Source organism: Anabas testudineus, chromosome 2 (assembly GCF_900324465.2).
Source record: "Anabas testudineus chromosome 2, fAnaTes1.2, whole genome shotgun sequence".
NCBI lineage: Eukaryota > Metazoa > Chordata > Actinopteri > Anabantiformes > Anabantidae > Anabas > Anabas testudineus.
This window is the reverse complement of record NC_046611.1, coordinates 26,091,030-26,102,976: the sequence shown is the minus strand read 5'-3', so window position 1 is coordinate 26,102,976 and position 11,947 is coordinate 26,091,030. Positions and strand designations below refer to the sequence as shown.

Here is an 11,947-nt window from a genome sequence, read left to right as displayed (position 1 = left end):
TGAATGAGAAAAAAACAAAACAAATCACAGCATTCCTTGCTATGTTTAATCTAGGTGGAGGAAAGAGTAGGTTTGACTTGGTAACCAAAAAAACAAAAAAAACAAAAACACAAAAAGAAAAAAAAAAACAGGGTTTTCCATTGTGTGCCACTTGGTATAGTTTCTATCAACACTGTCATTTCTTTCACGACTGTCATGGTGGCCAGCTTGGCCACAGTGTTCAGTGTCAGAGAAACATTACAAAATGAGCTTATTAATGTCTCTCTTCATGCTCACAGTTAAGCCTTTATACATTTAGATCTGACAGGAATTTCTTCTTGGTGGTTGTGAGTTGTTTCTTGTTTATTTTTATTTTTTTTTAGAGTGCTTGTGATCTGGTTTTCAGCCTTGTTTTTTTTTTTTTTTGTTTTGTTTTGTTTTTTTCTGTTGGTTTGCAAATGTGTGACTGTGCACAAACGCAGATCCAGACACAACACAGGCCTTATGTACAGACAATCAAAAAGAATAAAGCTCAGACCTTCATAGCACGTTAGGTGCCACGATTGACTCGATTCATGTCCACTTGGCCACGGGGTTTACTCTGCTTCGTATTTGTGCCACACTGAGTCCACATTTGCGTCAGGAAAATGTCAAAGGCAAAAGATAATGCAGAGGTAACGACAGTGTCCATGAGAGGAGGTACCAGGGCGATGTGGATCAGGGGTCAGGACGGAAAAACAGCAGCAAAACGACGCCACACACGTTGTAGCTGTGTACTCAGAAACAATGCGACAAAGCACATGAGATAGGCTGAAATGCATTGCACTTTTGTACTGCTGGGGGTCTTGTTTTAGCTTTAGGTTTTCTGACTTGCCTGTGAAATGATGTCATGAGAGACGCTGATTTAGAAAAAGGAGAAAACACACACACACACACACACACACACACACAAACTAAAGACAACACTGTTTAATTTGGGGACAAAAAGGCCAAACTGCATTCATTTTACTGCTATTTGAATAATTAGGATTCACCCATATGTGAGTTTCTAACCATGCCATGATGGTTTTCTGGTTTCCTATAATTTAATATTATGCTAATTTCCGTGAAGCCACTGCTGTTCATTATTCTATTTTTAGTTGAAGTCAACTGTCTCGATCTGAGCTGGAAAAATTCAATTATTTCCTTTTATTAGCTGTGACAGCTGCAATACAATCAACTTTTTTTTTTCTTGGAAATATTGCTTTCTTTATTTGCCAAACGCATCCCCATGTTAATGCAGCATTTGAATATGGCCGCTCAGTGAGTGCCCAGTACTTTGAGTCCAGTACTAGCTCCACAGACTTCAGTGTGCACACCTTGAAACGGCGGTGAATCAAGTGGGTGAAGATGCACCTACACGTAGGTATTTGAACGTGCACATGGGTGTTTTTTCCTCCTAATGTCAGTGCAGGACGCGCTCTGCTAATTGGCAGGCTTTTCTGCCTGCGACAAAAAGAGGCCCAGCTTATGGCGAGCCAGATCACAACAAACCCAAAGCCCGTGAATGATGTCAGCCTCCCCAGAAGCACGGCAAAGGGTGCATTCATTCAGAGGATTGGAGAAACTATTTAATGAGTGATTGTAAAAGAAAAAGACAGAGAAAGAAAAATGTTCAAAAAGCTGCCTAAATCAGTGTGGATACAAATGGTAGACGCTCAGCAGCACTCTGCAGCCATGAAGCCCCAAGTCACCACGGGCCTTATTTCTAAGGCTTGGAGCGACGATTCAAACTTGAACTTATATTCTCAGCCTGCAAACCGGCATTTGTTTTTTTTTGTTTTTGTTTTTTTTTGTTAAGCGACGACACAAGCTGGTATGTGAGCAGGCTAGCAGTAAAACTGAGGGGGTCGCACTGGGTTGAGAGGGGGAGTTGCTGCGTTGCAAGAGCCAAGCTTTCAACCTTTAATCCGCATGTCAAAAGCATAGGCTGCACGGCATAGGAAGAAGAGGAATAGCCTTCGCCCAAAAGCTGTGCTGGGTTTGCCCCCCTGACGAACCAGCCTATTCTCACGCAGTGCTCACAATGCGCGGCTGAGGGACGGGGATGGTGGTAATGGCCTGTTGGGAGGGCCTTTCCACCGTTAAGACAAATAGCTCTCTGACAGTGACGCTATCAATGTAAACAATTGCATCGTGCAGCAGCTAGAGGCAGCTCCCCCCCCCCCCCCCCCCCCCCTCCTCCTCATTCGCTTTTTTTTATTTTTTATTTTTTGAAATATACTATACTGTACTTGAGGTCAGGTTTTTTGACATGGAATTTGAAGTCACTGGTTGTTTATATGAAACTGAATATTTATTTTTGTGAATTTTCTGGGGTTTCTTGTATATTGATTTTTCTTTTAGTTTTTTTTTTTTGTGAATAAATATATATAGGGCAGCTGCACTCGAAATGGAAACTTGAATGGTGGATTTCTGAAGCACTTTCCCTTCCTTTTTTATTTTCTTTTTTTTTTTTTTTACTATAAAGCATTCATTAAAAGTGACCGAGTGTAATCATCAGACTCCTTTTTCTTTCTTCTAAGTTGATGGTAGCATGTTGTTCTGGGTGAGTGGGTAAATACATTTAGGAGACGGTTATATAATCAAATAAAGGAGGGGATTTTTAATCTTTTTGTGTGGGATTCCAGCTTCTCGTCATTAGTGCCTTTTAATGTGAGAGCACCGCTGCTTTTCATCTTTGATATACATTGCAGTGGCTTGTCATCAAATGTCCTCAGCCTTTCAGTTTATTCTGTAAGACAAGCCGGTTCATAAATGTTTAAGGAAATTAGACATATCCCGTTTTCCATTAAAAACACATAAGTGTTTTATCCTGAGGCAATCAGATTCCACATTTGTAAGGAAATAGTCCCCAAATATTTCTACAGTAGTTCTCTCCACATTGTGGGCTGTTTAACCTCACCACTGAACCTATGATTCATGGTAAATATGCCCAAACGTGGTTTCATACTGTATCTCCAGCTTGCCGTAGACAGGGATTCCCTTCCCCGGTGTATTTGAGGGGTGTGGGACGGAAGAAGTATTTGCCTGCGGAGCCTGCAATAATAACAAGAGGCAAACCGCAGACATTTACGCATGCAGCATTTCCAACCACCGTGGATGAGGCGGTGCGAGGTTGCTCGGTTTTATGCATTAAGCAGAGAGAAACCTCAATAATTTGGTCTAAACAACGCTCCTGCAGGGACACTAAACCTTTGAGCAACCACAAAACAAACAGTACTGTGTCCGGCGTGCGTGTGCAGGAAGCTTGCGCGAAGAGACGTGTCGAAAAAGGGGTCATTAGTCTGTTTGATAAACAACTTGATAAGTAGGTTACTAAAGCTGTAGCAAAGCTGCGTTTATATAGAGTATCGAGTTACCATAGGGGATAAAAGACAATCAAATAAACTGCCATTTCACCGCCACACCATACCTGTGTGATATACATTTGCCCAAAGGATATTTCAGAACAGCTTGTGCAGCGCAGAACTATGCAGCTTTTCTAAGAAGCTTTGACCAGACCTGTCGCTCAATCTGCCATGTAGGCCTATAACGCGATGTCTCCCTGATTAATGAGACTCCACGGTATACAGCCCAGGCCCCAAGCCCCCGAGGTTGATAAGAGGAGTCGGGGCTGGAAGGATGTTTGGCCCCAGTACGAGCTGCTGCTGCTGCTGCTGCTGCTGCTGCTGGAGCCTGGAGGGGCCACTGGGAGCAGAGACAAGCCATTATACTCTCGCTGGCGTTTCAGGGTTAAATTCCAGTGCGGATTGGGAACCAGTAGACTGTAACTTCTATAGAATAACAATGGAAGGAATACATGAAAAAACAAGCCTTCACATAGGTAAAAGAAGAAATCAAACACGTTTCCCACTTATAAAGGGGATTTTTTTTAGTCTATTTAGATTTACTGCACTCAAATGTGTGTTTGTCGCTGCATGTGTTGGAAACGAAGTTGTGCCCAATGCTGACAGACAGGTCAGCATTATGCATTGATCTTTGAGACAATTAATGGAGGCCAATAAAAGCTGTCAGGACATTTTTATGTTTAATCTCTCAACTGTAAAGTATTTGCCTGTCACTCGCCTGTTAACACAAGGTCAATCACAAGCTCACAATATTTTGGTGTAAAATATGAACAAGCAAAACAAATCCTTTGACGCGTTGGAGCCACTTGGGGTGAATTTGTAAAAGATTTGTGTGTGTTATCGCAGCCTGTATTGCATCAACAATTTCTTAGCCTTCCCCCTTCCTCTCTCTCTCCAGCCCTCTTCCTGTGAATGGATTTGTGACCTTTGGTTTTTCTGAAAACAGCGGGGTCTCAGGGAGCAAAAGAGCCCATGAAAGGGTCCTGCATGATTACGCGCTGCTCGAGCCTCACACTCGTAGCAGAACCATAAGGACGGACTTTGTGTGTGTGTGTGTGTGTGTGTGTGTGTGTGTGTGTGTGTGTGTGTGTGTGTGTGTGTGTGTGTGTGTGTGTGTGTGTGTGTGTGTGTGTGTGTTTAGTCACCTTATGACATCCAGCCTGCATTGGAAAGGTGCTGCTGCTGCTGCAGGACATTGTAGGGTTAACCTCCAAATAAAATAAACAATAAGTGTCCTTAAACTAAATTGGTGAAAAAAAAAGAAAGAACAGAATCAATTGGAGTAACTTAAATAAATAAATAAATAAATAAATAGGAGAATTACCTTCCAAGATCTTTCACATGGACAGTATGTCTGAATGCAAACTAAACAGTGCCTGTCAGTGTCAATGAAATTCTAATGCAACCAAACCTTTTGTGCACGTACATGTTGTGCAGTGTGCACTGAAAGGCCCACTTCAACAACACAACCTAGTCTTTCCTTGGTACTAATATTTTTGGAAATTTGACGAGCTTAGTCGTGAAGGTGTAGTGACTTTAGTTTTATTATATGCTAATTCGAGAAGTGCAGTTTTTAAAACCCTAAATTCATAAAACACGTTTTAACTTGCATCAAACTTTCCTATTAAAGGACCATGTTCGGTGTATTGAAGGAAATCTTCACCTGATCATTCTGAGAGCTCCATCAATAAAAAAAATAAGTTGTCAAGGACTCACAACATTACAGTGTAAAGTCTATTTAAGTGATCTGCAGCGATCCTGCAGTAAGTACAGGTTTTTAAACAGCTTCATCGCCTTCGCCAAACTATAAGTGGCGTTGTCGTGTGCATCCGTTCGTTTTTATTGTACTTTCTATCACCACGCTCGTATTTAACACAACAGCAGGGGAACAGCGGGGAAACAGCGCTGCCTCTGCTCAGTTTTACCCGCCACCCCCCTTCCACAAAGCCGGGGTCAGAGGGAGAGATGGCGGCTTGTGTGGAGAGGAGCCTGGAGCAACAATGCTGCTGAAACTTTCCTGTTCCTGCTCCAAATGATATATGGGAAAAGATAATAGTCATAGATTAAATCATCATAGTAAAGCACTGGAATTTAAACTGATTTATTTATTTTTTATTTTATTTAGTAGTAACTATTTTCTATGGAACCTATATGGTTAAACCAGAAAACATAACCATGACACACCACTGCAATTTACTGGATGCATAGATTACCTCTGGATTTGTTTGGTGGAGCTTATAACACTTTAAATAATAAATAAATTAATAAATAAATAAAAATATCCATATAATTAGTTTGTATTTACATTTAAGGTTAATGCTAAATTATTATTATTATTATTATTATTATTATTATTATTATTATTATTATCGTTGTTGTCCGCCTTCTGACTGAAATGTGTGATTGTCAAATTAATGGGAATATCTTTGCTCAGATGACAGACCTCGTGTTTTTTTTTTTTCTTCTACCCTCCACTTAAATTAAATTTAATTTAAATGTCCCGGAGTTAATAACTGAGCCCAGAGCGCTGAAAACGCGTTTAGAAAAGACACAGGGAGCCAAAGAGCTGAAGTCTGGTGGATTTCCATGGCCAGAGGGAGTGCATGGGGGGAGGAAAGGGGAAAACCAGCACCAGAGGGCTTCTGCTCCGTCATGGAGCTCAACTCCATTTGTAAAAGCTTTTCTGCGGACAGGAGAGAGCCAGATGTAGCCTCATGTTGAATGGAGCTTGGAGACTGAAGAAACTTTTGAACACACACTTCAATCACTTATCAGCAATGACGTGTTTCGGCCGTGTGAAAGTCATCACCAAATGAAGTGTCTTCTCGTTCAGGCTGCTGTCCCCTCATCAACATACTAACATATTTTAACAGGGTGTATTAGTCGCCATCCACTTGTTTTTTTGTGGCCCCCATTTTGTGGCCCTCGGCTCCCATTAGGTTAAACCAAGGAAGAATTTGAACACATTCAATAATTTCTCATATTTCTAATCTATCCAAGGTCTATTCTAAATAAGACTGCACTCCACCTTAAGACTATGCAAACTGCAGCTTTATGTAGATGTCAAACATGATAAAAATCCATGCTGCCAGTCCATGTGAGACAGGACAAGGTTCTTTAAGTTGGACATAACAATGAAGACATAACTGAAACCCTGTCAGCCTGGTGGACCAGGTCTAGTTTTCCATTTGTTTTTTTATATATTTTATTTTTATTTTTTGTATTGACCTACATGCTGTTATTAACAAGTTTCTACTACTTTACAAGACTTGATTTTTTTTATATTTTAGTATTACCTATAATGATTTTTTAAATGGTCTAATATTCACTCCTTTTTTAGAATTAGCAAAACTGAATCCACCCCCCACACACACACACACACACACACAAATTTCATTATGTTCTTTGCTTTGCTTTATTTGAAACACCATGTTTGACACATTATTTCCATTTAAATGAACATAATTCAGATTATCTAAACCCCCTAAAGCTTTTGCAGTAAGCTTGCACTAAAATGTTTGATTTCACCAGTTTTACAGGTTGACCTAGACTTTGTACAACTTTCCATCACAAGTTGTTTTGTGTTTGCATTAATAAAAGAAGCACAATACATTTAACTGTAATAAACAGAGTGTTAAATGCATATGTTGCAGTTCATTTTGATATATTTGGATTAAACAGTTAAACACCGCTGCTCTAAATCACAGAGACTATTTCGGAGAAACACAGGAGAATTTAAAGCTTCAGATCAACTGATTAAAATGTTCCACAGCCTGAAAACTAATGTCTGGACACTGGCGCCCTTTATAAAACGACAGCTCAGTTGAGACCACTGTAGGGGGATTCGAACACAGCCACAAGCAGCAGTGACCTTTGACCCCTCATACCAGAGACTTGGGACAAGGGACAAGGAGCCTAGGCTGGACCAAGAATAAAAGTGACAACAGAAAAAACTCCACCAGGAGAACACCAGGTCCAGGAGAAAACGAAAAATGAATAACTTCAACACGTGAACTTTTAACATGTAAAACATGAATAAGCGCCTGATAAAACCAAAACACTGAGTCGAAAGTTGATTAATTTTGTTCAGGGGCCTTCCTGCGTTCATGCTACAGCTTGTTGATTGTTGATCACTATTGCCCCTTACATAAGTGGACAGATATGTGCACCTTAAGCTACATGTCAAACGTCAGACAAATGAAAAACACAGCCTCTTGTCTTGCTGCAGGGCACACAGGCAGGAGACGTGATGTGTCAAGAGCGCTTTTGAGCTTCCTTTCTTCTCTTCTTCAAGTGAAGTTTCTTAAATTAGGTGAGTGAGAAATATAATAGGACATTTTTTTGGGGGGGGGGGGTGGCTGTCTGGACCCTAGCCAGATAAGGTTTCAGTTGACATTTTTCACACACTTCTTTACACTGAGCATCAGGATGTGGGACAAAGGGGAAAGCTGGGGATTCAGGACCCTTCAAAACTAACTCCTAATTCAGGCCTAATTGCACTGGGTAGTCAGAAGGTGCGTTCACATCCTGATGGAAAATCAGTGGAGCTGTCCTTTAAATTTGATGAAGCCCTATCTGGAGTGTAGCTACTATAACAGCCTTTATGACTGGGAGGCATGGTCATAGCCTGCATATGTTTCTTATTTTTAATAGTCAGTTTACAACGAGCTTGACTTTATTTCTTGCAGATACTTTATCAGACTAATTGTCAGTTTATACTGATTTTAACATGCTCCGTGAATTTAACATACAATTATTTCAACATCAAATATTACTATCTTTATTACCACGGTTTCTTCCCACTGCTCCATTTTCATTTTACTTAATCCGTTGATTCGCAGCGTTTTTGCTGTGATATGACAAAATCTCGCTAAACTCATTTTCTGATGTTTAGTTTCTAGTCTCCAGTCCAACACGGAGGACTGCTCTGATAACATCTGCATGTTACAGTGGATCCTCGTTGAATTGGGCCTGATTGAAGACTGTTTGGAGTGTAATCCGAGCCTGCAGAGCTCCTTCTTCTCCCTCGAGGAAAACATGAGCTTTTAAATAAGGATGTTTAGCTTACGTGTTTAAACACAGTGGAGACTCTAATGGGGTGATATTACCGCACAAATGATGGTTTAATGAAGCCTTTGGATTTAATGCATGCATTAAAACCCTGTGCGTAAAAGACCCCACCAGTGCACTGTCCCTCTATGTGATTAGCCCACCTATGGCTCAATTGCCTTTTACTTAAACTTTAGGTGAACACATATGGTGCGTCATTAATGTGTCGCTATATTTGCTTTTTGGTCATGTTTGATTTTCTGCAGCCACATTCCTGATCTTCTGTCCACTCTCAGATGTTTGTGGCCCTCTAAATTTTCCTTTCTATGGATTTGTGCAGAGCAGCGTGTAAAAGAATTGTTAAATGCATTGATCAAGAACCGGATCCATGTTCGGGACCCGCAGCATGCAGCTCGGTAGCTGCAGCATTTGTGCTGTAGGGCCTTTAACAAGCTGAGAGAACAAGGAACAGAAACAAGTTCTGTTCTGTTTTCTGAGAGCAGAGACCCAGGTCTGCAGAGTCTTTGTTCCCTTAAAGCAGCTGATTGGATTAGATAACATGTTAATTAATGTATGAATAACTACTTCATTAATTATTGAACACAAGTATCACATGATCATTTCAAGACCGGGAAACAGGACTTTGAATAAATATTAATAAATCTTATTATAAGTTGCTATGAGATGCAGTTAATTTTTAGTTTACTATAAAGTCATCATCAGAAAATCCCCTCAATTCAGCAGACAACAGCTTGAAATACAAAGAATAAACTAGACTCAAATATGTAGCTACCTGTGAATTAAATAGAATAAAATGCGCTGCTGAAACTGAAAGACACGAGGGAAACAAATATATTGTATAGTTTCTAATGCAGTTTCATTAAGGAGGTCATTTAGAAGACTACAATCATCAAAATGCTGAAATATGAACTGAGACTTGAGACTATGGGATTTTTGGGACCACACCGTAATTAATATTTAGAAGTTCAATAAACCGGGTATGAATCTTCTTCAGCGACCTGATGGGACTCACAGATCACGAATAATGAAACTGAAAAGCACGAAGTGATAAAATTCCTTCAGTCTAGGTGTGGTTGGCTCAGAAGGATTTATTGATTTCTCGTTCTTACAAACACTTCATTCTGCTCAGAAATGTTCAGCACTGTCTCAGCAGAGCTTCTTCGGACAACAATGATGTTTCTAGGAGGTCATTTGTTCATTTTGTTGGAGCCTGGTGAGGACCAGGATTAATGAGGTCCAAGAGTAATGTAGTAATACGTGCAGCCTAATTCAATTTGTAGAAAGTCGTAAAAGACGTGTAAGTCAAACGCTGTTAGAGCTTCGTATCCCCCAGAAAGCAATGAAATCATTTGGTTAGAAAAGTGGAGGCTGCACTCGCCACGGTCCAGAGAGAAAAACACAAACTGTTAGATGCGTTTTTGAGAGGAAACGTTTGATTAAAATGTCTCTCAAACAATTTGATGAAGACTGGATATGATACAGCTCCGACCTCCAGTCACAACTTCATCTCATGTGGATCCTCGTCTAGAAACGAAAACGCACTCACATGAAGCTCATCCACTCAGTACGTCGGGATAATGACTTGAATTATTTAACCGCATATGAAACGTGTGTCTAACTTGTCTATAATCCTAGTGAATCAGGTTTGATGCGTCGCGTTGTTCTACTGTTCAGTGCATATTTTTCTGTGTTTTGTTTGATGTGGTCGCGATTTCTTTGCCTCATAGTTTTACTGTCTCTGAGAGAGATATATATATAAAAAAAAACGCAGTTCAGACGCAACGTCAACCTTTGTTAATGTGAAAATCGCTTTATTTTGCATAGATAACAAGTGGAAGCTCCTCTCTCTCCGGTCACACAACACCCGGTAACACCACACAATATATTTTAGATTTTTTTTCTTGTAAATAAAATATTTCCACATGGCATATTAATACGACGTCAGGTCCAGTCTGGTGTGTCATTTCTTTGCGTCAGGTAACGCGAGACACAGACCAACAGGTGAGTGATCTGAACGCAGCCTGTCAGTGGATTTTTCCTCCTCCAGCTGCCAGTTTTGAACATAATCAAACAAAATCTGTTCTCAGCGCCGCTCCACCTCAAAGCGCCTTCACAGTCTACCGGAGCCAGCTGTACAGTTTTTCTACCGGGCTTGTCCTCGGTAGGGGTGCAGTATGCTCACACAAGGCTTCTCCTTTTAAGTACGACTATCCGTTACGCAGCGCTTTAACGCAGACCCAGCAGCTCCCTTTGAACGATTTCGTTGACAGAATCGTTTGTAAATTGTGTCCCCGGGTGCACACATCGAAAACACAGCAGGCGCTTAACGAATGAGGCGACTTATTGGAGCCAAGCAGGCCTGGGCTGGGTTTTACGCACCGTCACGACCACAGAACGGCACATTAATGTCTACTGTTGGGTTAGAAAATGCTTCTCAAAGCATGACACGGGGACCTCCGGGGGACCTTTAAAGGGCTCCGGGGATCCCACAACAAATAAAGCACAATGTCGCCTTTTTTTCTATCGAAATTAATTCGCATGTTAAAATCCCCACTTACCGAGTATCTGGACTTCACATAGAGGTTTAAGTCCTGATACAAGTTGGATCTAATACGTTTAGTTGGATCGAAAATGAACCAAAAAACAGCCAATCATTGAGGTTTTTGGATATCAAATTATGTTTATATGGTGGCGTGTAGGTTGTATACAGACGGTGTTTTTTTATCATGGAAAACCACACAAGAGTCCTTGAGCGGGGAGACGAAACGAAATCGGCTGAATATGCTCGTATCTCTTATAAAAAAAAGACAGAGAAAATATGTCTGACTCCCCCCTCTCTGCCCCTCTCTGCCACAGACAGCATGAGGAGATGCTGCGATCACGCAGCGCCCCACGCTGGACACACGGAGGAGTGGAAATCCTCTTAAAGGGGATGTCTGTGAAACCGGAAGATGTTTTTAAGGTGGACCGGCGGTGTTAGCTGCACGAGTAGGACGCTTTTTTTTTTTTCAGCAAAGGGCTCACAGCCTGGACTCAGACGAAATACTTTCCCCGGTATCGTTGTGCTCTCCTATTTTCTTCCATGAGAGCTCTGCCCAGCTCTGCAGAAACAAGCGTCTTAAGTCTCTTCCTGAGGCTGACAGTCGTTCCTTTCTTACACCAAGTGCAAAGTGGTGAGCCAATTTCCCTCATTACCAGTTGAAAACGACGTTTTTGAACAATTTCCTGGTATTAATGGAAAAAAACTGGCGACCCAGAGCAATGCAGAAGCTGAAGGCGAGGCAGGAATCAGCCGTGAGATGTGTCACCCAGGTGTCATTTAATATGTCAGGAAAAAAAGCTGCTCAGCACATAAAACAGAATAAAAATCACATGTTTTATACTGGATAGGACACTGGTTTATAGGGATATAGTGGCTCATTCAGGTCGATGACCTGAGGCTGGTCCCACTCACACAATAAAGCAGAGTCTTGGTTACTTTTAAATATTCAAGATTCAGTTTTATTGCT

At 41.0% G+C, this 11,947-nt stretch overlaps 1 protein-coding gene across 1 annotated transcript in view; it reads left to right on the top strand.

Moving 5' to 3' along the window:
* Positions 1-3,572: 3,572 nt before the first annotated feature.
* The window catches only part of LOC113164615 (polycystic kidney disease 1 like 1), a 30,179-nt gene continuing 21,804 nt past the window's right edge, over positions 3,573-11,947 (top strand). Inside the window, exon 1 of the mRNA XM_026363988.1 lies at positions 3,573-3,780. Within this exon, the coding sequence (XP_026219773.1) occupies positions 3,573-3,780 (208 nt within the window). The remainder of the gene's footprint in view (positions 3,781-11,947) is intronic.